General features: G+C 35.5%; 1 protein-coding gene across 1 annotated transcript in view; it reads left to right on the top strand.

Moving 5' to 3' along the window:
- Positions 1 to 15,973, top strand: part of DMD (dystrophin) — a 2,123,648-nt gene that overhangs the window by 692,212 nt on the left and 1,415,463 nt on the right. The window contains exon 18 of the mRNA XM_057539128.1: positions 15,444 to 15,567. Within this exon, the coding sequence (XP_057395111.1) occupies positions 15,444 to 15,567 (124 nt within the window). The remainder of the gene's footprint in view (positions 1 to 15,443; positions 15,568 to 15,973) is intronic.

The raw sequence follows: 15,973 nt of genomic DNA, 5'->3' as shown, positions 1-15,973 counted from the left end.
AAGTCCTTTAAACTCAGTGAGCTTTCACACTGAGGGTATTTAAAGTTTAATTTGCTTCCCACAAGGTCCAAGGCACCACTCAGTGTACGGAGGGGTTCTTTGAACACTCCTGTAGTCAGTATGAGTCCACAGTATTTCAAGAATGTAGTGACAGCAACATTAGTTTTCTTGCTAATTTTCATATTCATTCAACAATATCTAATGGATCACTATGATGTGCAGAGCACTCCGGTTGCTATGACCAAGAACCATATTTAGTCCTTCCCTCAGGAAGCTTGCATTCTAATACTATAAACTATGTCATGAAGAAGTACCAATAAAATGTTAGAAAAGTCATAAGGAAGAAAGGATCACTTCCAGTCCTGCTTAACAGTTGAGCATGGAAAGCTCACGGAGACATTAGCATCTGAGTAGACTGTTAAAGGATAGGGGCATATTGGACTCAAGATTAGGGAAAAGGACGATGCAGATACAGGCTGTATACAAGTGGCATTTACACAGGGTTGTGGGTGTTTCTGTTTGCTTAGAGCAGAAATATGCAGTATTGGAAAGAGAGAAGTAAGGGATGAGGTTGAAAAGGTAGGTTGAGTTCATTGTGGGAAAAAAAAAATGGTACTCAATGCCAGATTAAGGAACTTTAATCTGGTTATAGAGAGACAAGGCATATTTTTGAAAGAGAGCCAAGCAATATGGCGACTGTGAAGCACACTTTTGGACCCACCTATGTGTTGGGAGAGATAGACCATCTTAACTTTATAGAGCAGGGAGGTAGTCAGCAAATTTTTCTCTAAAGAGGCGGCCGGTCCCTATTTTAGGCTTGTGCACCACATAGTTTCTTTTGCAAGTGCTCAATTCTGCTGCTGTAGGGAAAAAGCAACCATAAACAATATGTAAATGATGAGTGTGGATGTGTTCCAATAAAACTTTATTTACAAAAACTAATGGCAAGCCAGATTTGTCCCGTTAACCATAGTTTGCGTATTCCTGCAATAAAGGGTGAAATAGATGAGATTATTTTGCTGTTGATGATTCTTATGTATTTGCCTTTTTGTCTTTGTTACAGCTTTCTTTGCAGTTTTCATTCTGGTGATTACAAGAATGGCTTTTACTTTACCAGTCCTTAACAAAACACTAAGATGAATAGATCCACTCTCAAATGAGAAAGTGAGAGGTGGCCCAGGGGCTGGCTTAAAGCCAGCAGGAAATAGTCACGGAAGGCACTAATCACAGTAGCTAACACGTATGATCTCTACCATATGTCAAGAACTCATCTAAATATTTTGCACGTTAACACACTTAACCATTAAAAGAGCATTATAAAGTAGTTTTTTATTGTTGTCACTCTTTGCCAATGGGAACAATGAGGCACAGAGAGGTCAGGTGACTTGTTCAAGGTCACAAACTTTACAGGAAGCAGTGCAGTCAGGGTTTGAACCCAGACATCTAGCACAGGATGCTGCATTCTTTTTTTTTTATAATTTTCATTGAAATATAGTTGATTTACAATGTTGTGTTAGTTTCAAGTGTACAGCAAAGTGATTCAGTTATTTATATATATATATATATATATATATATATATATATATTCTTTTTTTTTACATTCTCTTCCGTTATAGGTTATTACAGGATATTGAGTATAGTTTGCTGTGCTATACAGTAGGTCCTTGTTGGTTATCTATTTTATATATAGTAGTGTGTATATTTTAATCCCAAACTCCTAATTTAATCCCTCCTCCCCCTTTGATAACTGTAAGTTTGTTTTCTATGTCTGTGAGTCTATTTCTGTTTTGTAAATAGGTTCATTTGTACCATTTTGTAGATTTCATATATAAACGATATCATATGATATTTGTGTTTCTCTGTCCGGCTTACTTCACTTAGTATGATAATCTGTAGGTCCATCCATGTTGCTGCAAATGACATTATTTCATTCTTTTTTATGGCTGAGTAATATTCCGTTATATTTATATATCACATCTTCTTTACCCATTCATCTGTCGATGGGCATTTAGGTTGCTTCCATGTCCTGGCTATTGTAAATAGTGCTGCTATGAACATTGGGGTGCATGTATCTTTTCGAATTATTTTTTTCTCTGGGTATATGCCCAGGAGTGAGATTGCTGGATCATGTGGTAGCTCTACTTTTAGTTTTTTTAGGGAACTTCCATACTGTTTTCCATAGTGGCTGCACCAATTTACATTCCTACCAGCAGTGTAGGAGGACTCCTTTTTCTCCACACCCTCTCCACAGGATGCTGCATTCTTGAACTCTATGTCATGTTATCTATAATGAGAAACTAAAGGTAATTTCATCAAATTATTTAGCTGAAAATAAAAGATTGACTGAGACTGTTTACTAATTTATTGAGGTCTGTCTATGGAAATGGTGCACTTACCCTAGATTATGGCTGTTCTACCTTCTAAGTCTCATGGCTGTTCTACCTTCTAAATCTCATATACTCTATGGTACCACTGGAGCATTTGGCTATATCTTTAAATACAGAGATCTTTATCAGTGAAAAAGATTTTTCCTTCAAAGTTAGGTGTCTTTTTCAGTATCAACGCATAAATGGAGTCCCATATAATTGAACTGTTTTTCCAGGTGCAGGACTTCTAGTGCTAACCATGGTCTTAACCTTATTATCTGTCATAACCTTTGCCATCTATGCTTAATCAGTTCTAACATCAGAAAAGACATCAGCTGATTGGAAATTTGGGGACTTTAGGAAATTAAGGAAGACTGCAAAGTAAAAATAAACTGGGAAAATGTAACTATTTCATAATGCCATGAGGGTATGAATTCTGCAACTAAATATCATAGTTTAAGTTAATAAAAATGTTCAGAGTTAATGTCCTAGTGTTAGAGACTCCAGTCAAATTTTGGCATAATCCAAAACAGCACAGTAGTAACCACCAGACTGTACTGTATAGCAACAAACAGGAAGTTCATGTTGACTTTTCCTTAATATTTAAAAAAACATGGTTTCCCTTTCATTTGGAACAAAGGAATATAAGTGTAGTGTAGTGGAAATCTTTGGATTCAGACATACCTGGTTTTGAATCTTAACTTCATATTTCACTGTGTGTTGAAAGTAAAGGAGGTTTCTGAAGCTCTCTGTTCTTGATATAGCTATGAAGATGAAGATTATAATAAACAGCCTACACAATTATCCTGGGAGATGAATTAATTTTTTCTTTGTGAAAGCATGTGACATGAACAAGATGCTTAAAATGCTATTTTTTCCTGTGAATTTGATTGAATGTTAAATTAACATTTTAAAAACTTAATCTTGATGGTACAGGAATGTATTTATAGGCAGATTTATGGAACACAGGTGTCTACATATTTATTAACGTTCAAAAGAATAGGTAAAATTAATGAACTGGGAAAAAAATCCTGAGTTATAAAGTTCAGAAAATGCTACTATATTATTTGGATTAAGCGTTTCTCCCCAATTTGAAGACATTTTCTCAAGGGAATCTCTGTGTTATGACTTCAAGATACTTTTGTGTATATGTTTAAATGCCTTCCTCACATGTTCCTTTTACACCATTTTATCTATATCTTTGGACATTTTATGTTTCTCTGTAAGAGAACTCGCATGAAAAATCCATTTGTCACCATGTTATCATTATGTAGATAAGAAAATATAAGAGAAGCCAAATTGGAGTCCAGACAAGCTGTGAAAGGGAATGTGCACCCTCTAGTGCCCACATTTATTCCTCACAAGAGCATATACAGCTTTGCTTTTTGTTTTCATCAATTTTGAATAAACATCAAATTTGATTTTAAAATAAACGGCTCAGGGTTTTCAACTTGAGCATATTACATTGTATGATCATAGATGTATTACTATGACAAGATTTCATCTATCACTTAAAAGAATATTTCCATTAACCTATGTTAAGATGATTTTCTTGCACAGAACTGTGTTTCAAAGGGACTTTCATTTTACTGAAAATGAAAAATAGGCTCCATGCATCTGTGGCTTAGCAACATTTTATTTCTGGTCCTCTGGATCATGGAGTTTTTGTCCACGTGCTTTCATACTCTTTGGCTTTATAACTAATTCCTCTAATCTAGCTGGTTTTGACATATTAGAATTTGGGGGATTTCCTTAGTTTTTAAGGTGTGTTTCCCTGAAAGTTATATTAACAGAAGATGTAAAAGTGACTTCTTTTCAACCATATCACATTTTAGAAATAAATATTACCGATGTATTTTTAAATGATTGAGATTTGTTACCAAATTAAGCTAAGAAGATTATGTTCAAGTCATTTTAATCTACCACTTGTTAAAATATTTTAGTTGTTTTACTTTTTGCAGAGAAGCAATATTTTTGTAGGAGTTTTATTCTGTTCAGTACAATTAACTATCCTAGAGGTACAAAGATTAATAGCAATGCCAGATAACGCATGGAGAGTTTTCTGGCATTTATAGCTTAAAAATATTAAATTGCTGGGTTTGTATTCAAGGGCATGTATTTTAAAAGGCAGTATTTTATACACATTAAACATGTAATTTCATTTGCCATAATTGACAATGAAGAAGACACATGATTTTAAGGACAAACTTTATGTTTTGGACTAGAATCCAGATTTTGAATCACATGTTAAATAGGCATATTTTAGGACAAGGTAAACTACACAGAAATTGATTTTTTTAGTATCTTTTAAAGATGCATTTCAGCACAACCTGGAATCATTAAATTTTACTGTACCGAAACGTATTATTTTATGAGTGATGTGCTTAAACTTACACATATAAAACTAGAAATACATTTAAGCTTGTAAATAAGATCACGCAAACACAAGGAAAACAGATTATTTGATAGGACTGTTAATGTGGCAGGTTTATATTAACTGAGGACGGTGTTCTTTCCCATTCGTCATATTTTGTTTCAGGTGCTGTGTAAACTGTCGAAAAGAGTTTATAGGGTTCTTATTATAACTGAGAATCATAACATCCTTAGATGTTATTTAATTTGATTGCTAGCTGAACAGACTAATGTAATTGGAATATCAAAGCTGCAGTGTAAGCAAAGCTGACCTCAGCTTTGTATCTCAGGTCAAAATCGCTTTAATTAGTGAGATAAATAAACACACATTTAAGAGTAATTTTTAAAAAGTCCTTGTTTTTATTTTAAGACCAGTTTGATGGAAGCTTTGTAATTTTTGAAATTTAAAGGAAGAAGTAAAGGAAGATCAGAGAAGTTAAGTCATTTGCCCAAGGAAGCAGCATAAAGATTAAGATGGGTGATTAAAACCTGTGACAGCTGACTTTCAGTTCAGTGAGTTTCCACTGCACCATATTTACTTTACATTTAAAGCACACACAGACATACATACATGTACAAACACATACATTCACAAACATTACAAAAAAAATTTAAGGCAATCATTTGGTCCTGTTTTCCCCCTCCCACCAACACGTGCATATATCTGTGTGTGTATATAAAAACTATCTTGATTTAAGGGAGGTAGTTATCTAAATGTTGACTTGTTTTCTCCTGATTAAATAGGATTTTGCCCTTTAATAATATTGTATAACTTTAAAAGTACAATAATCACCATATACTCAGCACATCTCAAAAACCTAGAAATACTTTATATTTTAGCAATAACAAGGTTTGTATTGATTTTTTAAAATATTTTTTTAACAAATTTCATTCAAAATTTTATAACATCTATCTGGTTAAAATTTAATTTGTATTCTATTTATTCAATTTTTAAAAGGAAGTAACATGTGGAAACATATGGGAGGGAGGGACCAGTTTCCCCAGAAGGAAGGTTGAAGGGGAAAGAGTAGGGAGAGGTTGATCAAGAAAACCTTCACAGAAGTTGTATATCTTGGACAGAGTCTTGAAAGATGAGCAGGAGTTCATCATATGGTTTGGCATCCAGAGAGTAGCCATATACCAATATGGAATTAAAGCGTGTTCTCATGTTCTAGAAATCTGAAGAAGAAAGATGATTATTAAAAAATATAATAAACAAAATTTAAAAATCTTACCTCACCTCCAGGAAGATTTCTTCCACATTGTAGTACCAGTAAAAAAGAGTCATAGTTTTGTTTCCATGAACATGAAAACATGTGTTTTAGCTAATTAACATGTACATTAAAATTTGGTTTGTTAAGTCATCTGGTCTAGGCCTAGAGCCTTAGGATTGTGCAAGAGTTAACATATTTCACAAATGTTAATACTTTACTTTCAGGCTGCTAAAGGTGAGGCTTATAAGTTTTTATGAAATTCTATGTGCAAAGATGTTTAAAGATATAATACGGCCATTCATAACCTAGCTCACTAATCAAATTAGTTTAAGTCTGGGAGCTCGAAGGATTTATAGTTTCACAGTTTACACATTTGGGAATGATGAGTTCCAAATGGTATATTAAAAGTGACTGAATTAAAGTTTATGTAAATATGTCATCTTAGTTAAATACTTTATATGGCAGTCACTATACTAACAGAACACAGTAGTGCCCATTAAGAGGCTCTTCTGACATAATTAGCAGTGTTATCAGAGCACAAATTCCATACAATGATTTACTGTTGACAATTCAAAATTGATAACTTTTTAAACTGCAAGTGTTTCTCTGGTTCTTTTGGATGTGTTTCTGTTTTTCTTTTAATTTACTTAAAATATTTACACATACACACACATATACACGCACCTGCAACACAGACATATATCTCCCAATTTTGACTGCAAGGAAGTATAATTGATCTAATTTGCCTTATCTTTATGGAAAATTCAACTGGAGGAAGTAGAGTCCATTTGCACAATATGATCTCGAGGGAAAACTTAGACCTTTCGAATATTTGGTATATATGCACCATACTTGAAACTTCCAGAAAAATAGAAGATCTCTTTGGAAAAAAACCTTGGTTTGGTAATAAAATATTTGCAAAAAAAAAAAATCAAAGATATGGTTGCTCTGTTCCATGAGACTCTACAGATTTTAGTTTTGGGGGTTTGTGATGAGTGCCTTTGTAAAGGAGAGAAAATTGTCACTTCACTGTTAATCATAAATAATCACAAAGATGAGATTTTAGGACATACTTGAAAAATATAGGACAGAATATTCATCAACTGTTACAGGAAGAAAATCATTTTGTAAATAGAGAGTTAGAAGTCATAATTTTCTTAGATAAAGAGAATTTTAAGTTGGATAAAGTTAGACTGGATTTAAGGGATAGAGTCTGTCTGTAATAACATATAGAAGTACATTAAGTACAAAGTGAAGTGTGTTATGAGAGTAAGATGAGTGAATAATAAGAAATTTTATTGATGGGCTGATTCTGAGGGTGTACAGGCCCATTATAAGCAACTTACTCTATGTCAGTTCTTTATCAATGTTTTGTAAGAGTTTTAAAAGTGAAAAAAAATTAGTAGAAATGAGTGATTTTATAAAGGAAGAAAAATACATGCACAGAATCCAAGATTTAATATGGTATTGAAAATAACTCTTCAGTGTTATTCTTGAGGGTTTTGAAAAGGTACCTGAGTTACATCTGTATGGTATCTTCAGTTGGTGATTAGAGACCCAGCCTCAAGTAGTGCAAAGTGTGATAAAAAATACCAGTGGCAAAACGCTGGGGAGAATAGATAGCACCCAATTTAGAAATATGTATGGATTTAAATCAGGGGAGTCTGTTAATTTGGCATACATCTCAGCAAGGATATGTGAAAAATATTCAATGCCAGTGAACATGTGAAAACTAGGGGGCAAGGCACAGAAAGTGATGAAGCAAGAGCTGCCGAATTGATAAGGAATAAAGTAAATGTGCAATTGTTACTTGGAAGCCAGGGTCTGAGTAGAAGCCAAGAAGGAGGTCTTGTTCATTTTGCTAAAAGCGGTGGAAATGTCACTGAGACTAAGCATTGAATGTGGGCCATTGGCACTCAGTAAGAGTGCACAGGAAGCCTTTTGAAAACTCTGCCTCTGCTTCCCCTTCACCCTTCCATCCTCGTTGCTGGCACACAGAGATGGGGCTGGCTACTGGCAGAATACTGGAGGGAAAACAAGTGCTAGCAGCTGACAGTTAAGTCCCAGAACGCTAAGGGATGGTATTGAATGTTAGATCTTGGAGTATGGGCTGACTGTATATTACATTGAGACAGAAAAAGTTTTAGTAAGAAAATCATAGATATGGTTGAAGCAACAAGCCCAAATAGAAGCCACAGGAAAAAAAAAAAGTAAACAGAATATTACATGAGCAATAGCTCAGAGCTTAAATCATGTAAGAATTGGGTTTAGGTTCCACCTATTGCCAAAGGAATCAAGATATCACAATGATGAAAGAAAAGAGAAAAAAAAAAGTCTAACAGCTAAGAATAGTATAAACTCATTGATACTTTGTTCCATTCCATTTCAGAAAGAAAGTGTAACATATTAACACACATGCTTATGAATAGATATAGTTTTCCTGAGTAAAGCACTTTACTCACAACTTCCCTAAAAAATATTTGAAATCCCTTAAAAATAAATCTGTAACTTATGTCACAGAGTGTTCTGCCTATGTTTTCCTCTAAGAGTTTTATAGTGTCTGGCCTTACATTTAGGTCTTTAATGCATTTTGAGTTTATTTTTGTGTATGGTGTTAGGGAGTGTTCTAATTTCATTCTTTCATGTGTAGCTGTCCAGTTTTCCCAGCACCACTTATTGAAGAGGCTGTCTTTTCTCCATTGTGTATTCTTGCCTCCTTTATCAAAGATAAGGTGACCATATGTGCATGGGTTTATCTCTGGGCTTTCTCTCCTGTTCCATTGATCTATATTTCTGTTTTTGTGCCAGTACCATACTATCTTGATTACTGTAGCCTTTGTAGTATAGTCTGAAGTCAGGGAGCCTGATTCCGCCAGCTCCGTTTTTCTTTCTCAAGATTGCTTTGTCTATTCGGGGTCTTTTGTGTTTCCATACAAATTGTGAAATTTTTTGTTCTAGCTCTGTGAAAAATGCCATTGGTAGTTTGATAGGGATTGCATTGAATCTGTAGATTGCTTTGGGTAGTAAAGTCATTTTCACAATGTTGATTCTTCCAATCCAAGAACATGGTATATCTCTCCATCTGTTGGTATCATCTTTAATTTCTTTCATCAGTGTCTTATAGTTTTCTGCATACAGGTCTATTGTCTCCTTAGGTAGGTTTATTCCGGTCAGAATGGCCATCATCAAAAAATCTACAAACAATAAATGCTGGAGAGGGTGTGGAGAAAAGGAAACCCTCATGTACTGTTGGTGGGAATGTAAATTAATACAGCCACTATGGAGAACAGCATGGAGGTTCCTTAAGAAACTAAAAATAGAACTACCACATGACCCAGCAATCCCACTACTGGGCATATACCCTGAGAAAACCATAATTCAAAAAGACACATGTACCACAATGTTTATTGCAGCACTATTTACAATAGCCAGGACATGGAAGCAACCTAAGTGTCCATCGACAGATGAATGGATAAAGAAGGTGTGGCACATATATACAATGGAATATTACTCACCCATAAAAAGAAACGAAATTGAGTTATTTGTAGTGAGGTGGATGGACCTAGAGTCTGTCATACAGAGTGATGTAAGTCAGAAAGAGAAAAACAAACATATATGGAATCTAAAAAAAAAAAGTTTCTGATGAACCTAGGGGTAGGACAGGAATAAAGATGCAGACATAGAGAATGGACTTGAGGACACGGGGAGGGGGACGGGTAAGCTGAGACGAAGTGAGAGAGTGGCATGGACATATATACACTACCAAATGTAAAATAGATAGCTAGTGGGAAGCAGCGGCATAGCACAGGGAGATCAGCTCAGCTCTTTGTGACCACCTGGAGGCCTGGAAAAGGGAGGGTGGGAGGGAGATGCAAGAGGGAAGGGATATGCGGATATATATATACATATAGCTGATTCACTTTGTTATACAGCAGAAACTAACACAACATTGTAAAACAATTATACTCCAATAAAGATGTTAAAAAAATTAAAAAATAGAAAATAAATAAAAATAATTTATTAAAATAAATAAATAAATAAATCTGTAAATCAAAAGAGTATAATCATTCTCTAAAAGATACTTATGTAAAGAGCAAGTTCAGTCATCTTTTGCAGTCTCTTTCCAAATCTATAAAATCAGACAAACAAAAACATTGAATGAGGAAACACCTCTCTGTGGGATTTCACATCCTGTTGCCTGAATTGATCTGAATTATTAGAACTACATGCCAACTGGTGCCCAGGCCTCCCTTAAAATCTTCAGTCTGAGCAGCAAGCAGACGGTTACCATGGTGTTGACTCCACAAAGGCTTCATTGTGTGGAGATAACCAATTTACCTGGCAGAGTCTCTAGTCTAGAAACTGATTTAATCTTAATTCATTGAAAAGGTGTTTTTTGATTATCCTAAACAAAAGTCACAGTGTGAGCTGAGCCCCAGTTCTATGTCTAAAGCATTTTTTGTCAAATGGATGCTTCGCTAAACCAAACTCCTTGATAATGTGGACTGCTGCATTTTCACCTCTGTTATCTGTGGAGTTTAATACTACATCTGGCATATAATAAGCACTTAGTATATATTTTGTGGCAGAAACGAAGGGAGAGATGTGTTTTAAAAGGAAACATACAGTTTCACATTTTTCAGAAAGACAGATGTCTAAAAGTATTATGATTTTTTGGAAAATTATTTATTTTCAAACTGAATAAATATCCTTTACCTGTTTTTTTCAATTGATTAGAGGTGGTAGTAAAGGATAATTATAACACATGTGCAAACAAGACCAATGTAAATTCCAGGCCTGGTGAAAACTTTCTCCAACATAGGCCTTAGCAGATCTCTCCCAGCTGTGATGCCAGCTTAGCACCTTGAGTCAACTTTTAGTTTCATGGACCTGTAGGTGGATGCGAGCAATCTTTACTAGAGATACTCTGAATCAGAAGGGTGTGAGACCACAAAAACCAAGTCTAAAGGGAGAATTTGACATTGAATGGTGGATACTCACATCTCACCTTTATGACTCAGAGAGTATTTGATGTGTAATTGAGTCAGACTAGTGTAAAGGTGAAGGGACAGATTTGACCAGAGTGACCAAAGTGGATTATATCAAGAAGCCAGGTTTCCAAAATAGAAATCTTCTAGTGGATAAGAGTCAATGAAGGATTTCACTTCATTGGGGGAGGGACAAGACTGCAGTATAGCTCCTTGGTTCCTTAAGAAACTTGAAGAGAGATTTGTTTCTAGAAGTAAAGTATAGGGTTAAGAGGTCTGAAATTTTGCTCTTTATCCTAAGAAAAATGGAAAATCTTTGAGTGGCTTAATGAATGAAGGTTATATAATCAGATATCTTTTAGAAATGATAATTTCACTAGTAGTGCATGGAACAGATGGGAGGGTTCCAGAAAGGTTGCCTAGAACCAGTGGAGAGGCCATTTCAGTAGTTTTGGTCACATTTAATGGCAAGATCAGTGAGGATGCCAACTGTAGAGATCCTGAGCAGCAGACAAATTCACAAGAAATAGAATGTTTGATGGATTAGACTTTGCTAAATATGTGAGGGAAGGGAGAGGAGGGTATCAAAGGTCATAGACGGTGATGCCATTCACAGGTCTGAGGACACTGGGAGGGTACCAGTTTGGGAGAGAAAATCAAACATTAGGTCTTGACATTATATATTGAAAGAGCTCTTACAGTATGCAAGTGGAATCATCCAGTAGGTGGATGGTTATGTAGCTATGGAGCTCAGAAGAAATGCTTGAAGTAGAGATATCTGTATTGGAGTCATTGATATATATATTGTGGTTAAGGTCATTAGCATGAATAAGATTGCTAGTGAGAGAGAGTAATATAATAGGATAGAAGATGACTGAAAATGAACTGGGCCTTGATAAACTTCAGCATGTAATAACAGGATGGAAGAGGATGAGCCTGCAAAGAAAAACTACCCGTGGTCATAGAAATAGAAGACAAAATAAATAGAGGGGGATCATGGAGGCAAAAAAAGAATTTCAAAGAAGAGTATGGTCAACAACAGTGTTAAGTGTTGCTAGATGGCAAGAAAGTAAAACTCTCTATTGGCTTTAGTGACATGATTCCTTTATTAATATGTTTTTGTTAAGAAACAACATTGAGTGGATTAAGGAGTGAATAGGAGGTGGGGAACTGACAGGAAACTGGACAACTGTTGCAAAACATTTGCCTTTGCAGAAGATAAGAGAATGGCCAGAGGAGAATATGGGGGTCAAGAGAGTGTTGATTTTTTAATAAAGGAATCAATAAAATATGTTTAAATTTCCATATGAAGAATTAACTTGAGAGGGAGGGGTTGAATTTACAGTGGATACATTAAAGAAATTGATAGACTCAAACGCCTGAGAAGAAGTAAGAGAATGAAGTACAAAATGCAGGTAGAGGGATTGGCTTTAAGTAAACGAAGAGAAACTCACTTCAAGGGAAAGGAATGAGAAGGGCACAGGCAGGTAAGATTGAATATTTGGACATAGGAAGTGGAAGGGAGAGAAATTCTAGTCTGATAATTGCACTTTTCTCTGTAAAGTAGGAAACAATGTCGTCTGTTGATAGGTGGAGAAAGAAGATGGATGAGAGCTTTTTTTTCATTTTGGTTGATTTTTTTTTCCCTTGATGGTTTTTTATTTTAAATATAGCAGTGTGTATGTCAATCCCAAACAAAAAAGATGGATCAGAGCTTTGAGAGCTTTGGGAAAAGTTTGAAATAGTTCCTGTGGAGAGTCAGAGCTCAAGGTGAAAAAATTAAATATGGCAGGATGCTGGGTTCATTTGAGGCTGTTGATCATTGCCTTAGTCTGGGTTTCCACAAGAGTGGATCTGGAGACAAAGATTTGGTGCAGGTAGTTTTTTAAGGAAATAATCCCAGGAAGCAAAGTGAGGAAGTGAGATAAGAAAAAGGCAGCCATTACAGGATGATACATGAGCAGGTTAACAATGGAGGCAACTGTGCTCAGTCCTGCTGGGAACCTTCTGAGACACTGTGTGTAATATCCTTCAAGGTGGTTGCACTGAAGGCAAGGGAGCTGGGATATTTATGTACCAACTCCCGGCTCTCACTAGCTGAGGGTCACCCCTGAGGTATTAACATCCCAGTACTCCTGGCCTGCCCCATGCACTGGCAAGTGAATGTCCACAGGCAGAGGGACACAGAGATTTTTATACTGGACTAAAGGAAAAACAAAAATGTCCTTCTTAAGACATTCTGATGGAAAACATGCACTGGATTTGGTGGGTGGCTAAATGACCATAGTTGAAGACTGTTGATTTCATAAATTAACATCAATGAGAAAGATTTTTAGTAGCATGCAACAGGACTCTTTTAAAATCAACATTACAAGTGAAGAAATAGGAAACCTAATAGTTAAACTTATGCGAAAAACAAATGTAGGAAAGATAACCACCATGTATGATAAAATAAAACACCATAAATATTTATAATCCATATGCAAATGAAATAAGGGATTGACATTTAATGATGTGGAATTTAGAAAAAAAAATCTCTGAATTCAGATCTCTGTTTCTTCTATTTCCAGGTGGGTAGCCTTGGTAAATAAAAACTTAGTAAATATTTATTACTATGAATCAGGTCCTCTTTGAGGTGAAGGATATAATGGTGAACAAGATGAATTAAGTTTCGTCCGTATGGTACTAACAGTCTGAGATCAATTGACTTAATTTCTCTGAGCCTCCATCTCCTCATACGAGCAGAGAGATTGGTAGTACATTACCACTGATTTTTGTAAGAAAACAAAAGGCTTTTGGAAGTGTTTTGTGTTCTGTGAAGCTCTTTATCAGTTTAATTTTAAAACAATAGCCTGCAACTAACATGAAAAATTCTAACAGGTTTATATGATTTAAAGCCCTGAAATTTGAGTTGATTGAGCTCATAGGCTACCTCAATGGAAGTACTCATAAATAAAGAAGATCATTGTCTATTCTTTCCTGATTATACTAAACACCACTGATATGATCTTTTTAGGAACCAAATTTTAAGGAAAGTAAGATACTGACAAACCATGGAATATCTATTGAAGTAACTAGGAGTAGGGTAGGCTGACCATCAGATATCTTCTAGTGGATTTAAAGAGTTGAAATCAACTATTTGAGGATTGTATTGGAAAAGAAGCTACAGCATGGTGATTACAGTACATTACTTGGTGTCTTAAATCTTGTATTTGTATTTTTGGTCTACTCCACAGATTTCCTATGAAAATTGAGCAAGTCATTGATTTTTCTGGATAACTTTCATTTGTTTGTTTGCCTGTTTTGTTTAATAAACAGTTGGATTAGATGATCTCTAAATTCCCGTTATCATAGATTCTTTACAGATGCTGATAAAATCTATAGGTCCTTTCCCAAGAAAAATGCACACACATTCAGAATTGTGCCTAAAATTTCAAGTGATTCATAGACATTCTCCACCCTTGCAACTCACCTTACTCCCTGAAAATCTCTGCTTTAAGTAGACCTGAATCACCTCATCAGAGTTAATAGTTTATTCCCAGTAGCTCCATAGACCTCTGCAATAAAAGAATGTTTGAGAATAACAGTGTGGGTGATCACGTATCTATTGCAGCATAACAACCCACCTCAAAATTTAATGGCTTATTTATTTATTTATTTATCAATCATATCTCACAATTTTGCAATGTGGGCAGGGCTTTTTGGGCAGTTCTGTGGCTCTGAGTGGAGTCAGCTGGAGCACTCACTTGGTTGTATTCAGCTGGTGTTTGAGTTGGGTCAGAAGGTCAAAGAAGGCTTTATTCACTTGCCTGGTGCTGCATGCTCTTTCACGTGGTCTCTCCACCTGGCAAGCCTGAGCTTTTGTAAAGCACTTTAGGATCCTTCAAAGTCTTATATAACACTTGCCTTCTCAGAGCGTGTGTTCTACGAAGACAAGATCCAAGGTGCAAGCACTTATCAAGCCCGTGCTTGCGTTACACGTACTAATATCCCTCTCATTTGCTATAGCAAGTCACATGACCAAACACAGCGTCAATATGGTTGGAGACAACACGAAGGGCATGAGTATCCGAGGTATGGTTTAATGGGGGCCACCAAAAGGAATTTTTTGTTTACTGTAAGTACATTCCAAAAAGAAAGAGAGTTATCTTGGAAAGTACTAACTTTTCAATCATGCAGACATTCAAACAAAGGCTGAGGAATAACTTATAGAAGGTACTGTAGAGGTCATTGCTACATTGAGATGAATAAAATGACCTCCGTGATCATGGACTAGATCAAAGCTGACTCCAAATTTTGAGCCATCCTGACTAGGGAAATAGTAGTGCTGTTAACAGTAATAGGGGCATCAGGCAGAAGTTTCAGGTTGGGAAAAAAATGGTAAATGTTGATAGATTGGTTTTTTTTCCCATATAGAAGAAAGATAAGCGAGAAATAATGACCCTTATTCTTCCCTGTCTTAGGTTGGATGTCGATATAACTGAACTTCACAGTTGGATTACTCGTTCAGAAGCTGTGTTGCAGAGTCCTGAATTTGCAATCTATCGGAAGGAAGGCAACTTCTCAGACCTTAAAGAAAAAGTCAATGTAGGTTATGCATTAATTTTTATGTATTTTTCTAAGTTTTGCTGCTTGTAAACTCTATGCTCTGAACTCTTATTCTCTTAAAGTTGAAAAGATTAAAGTGATATGATATAATGCTTTTAAATATATCTTTGAAATATATTTTACCTATCAAGTAGAATCAAAGTTTAGCATAGAGAAATGTTTACTGATTCTGCTGTGACTAACGAGGAATGCTTTTTGTAAACCTTCTTTAACTTTTATATTATTTAGCTGTAAATTAACAACTTTGTAACATGAACGCATTGATTTCCCTTCATATATTGTTCTTTCACCTGAAGGCTGGGATTTTAGCAGGCTTGCAGAATAGAATGGAATAGAATAGACCCGACCCTTAGAAATACTAAAGACCCTGTTTGTGCTCTCACTA

The sequence above is a fragment of the Balaenoptera acutorostrata genome, chromosome X (genome assembly GCF_949987535.1).
Source record: "Balaenoptera acutorostrata chromosome X, mBalAcu1.1, whole genome shotgun sequence".
Lineage (NCBI taxonomy): Eukaryota > Metazoa > Chordata > Mammalia > Artiodactyla > Balaenopteridae > Balaenoptera > Balaenoptera acutorostrata.
Note: the sequence above shows the minus strand (reverse complement) of the source record. Positions and strands in the feature narration are given on the sequence as shown.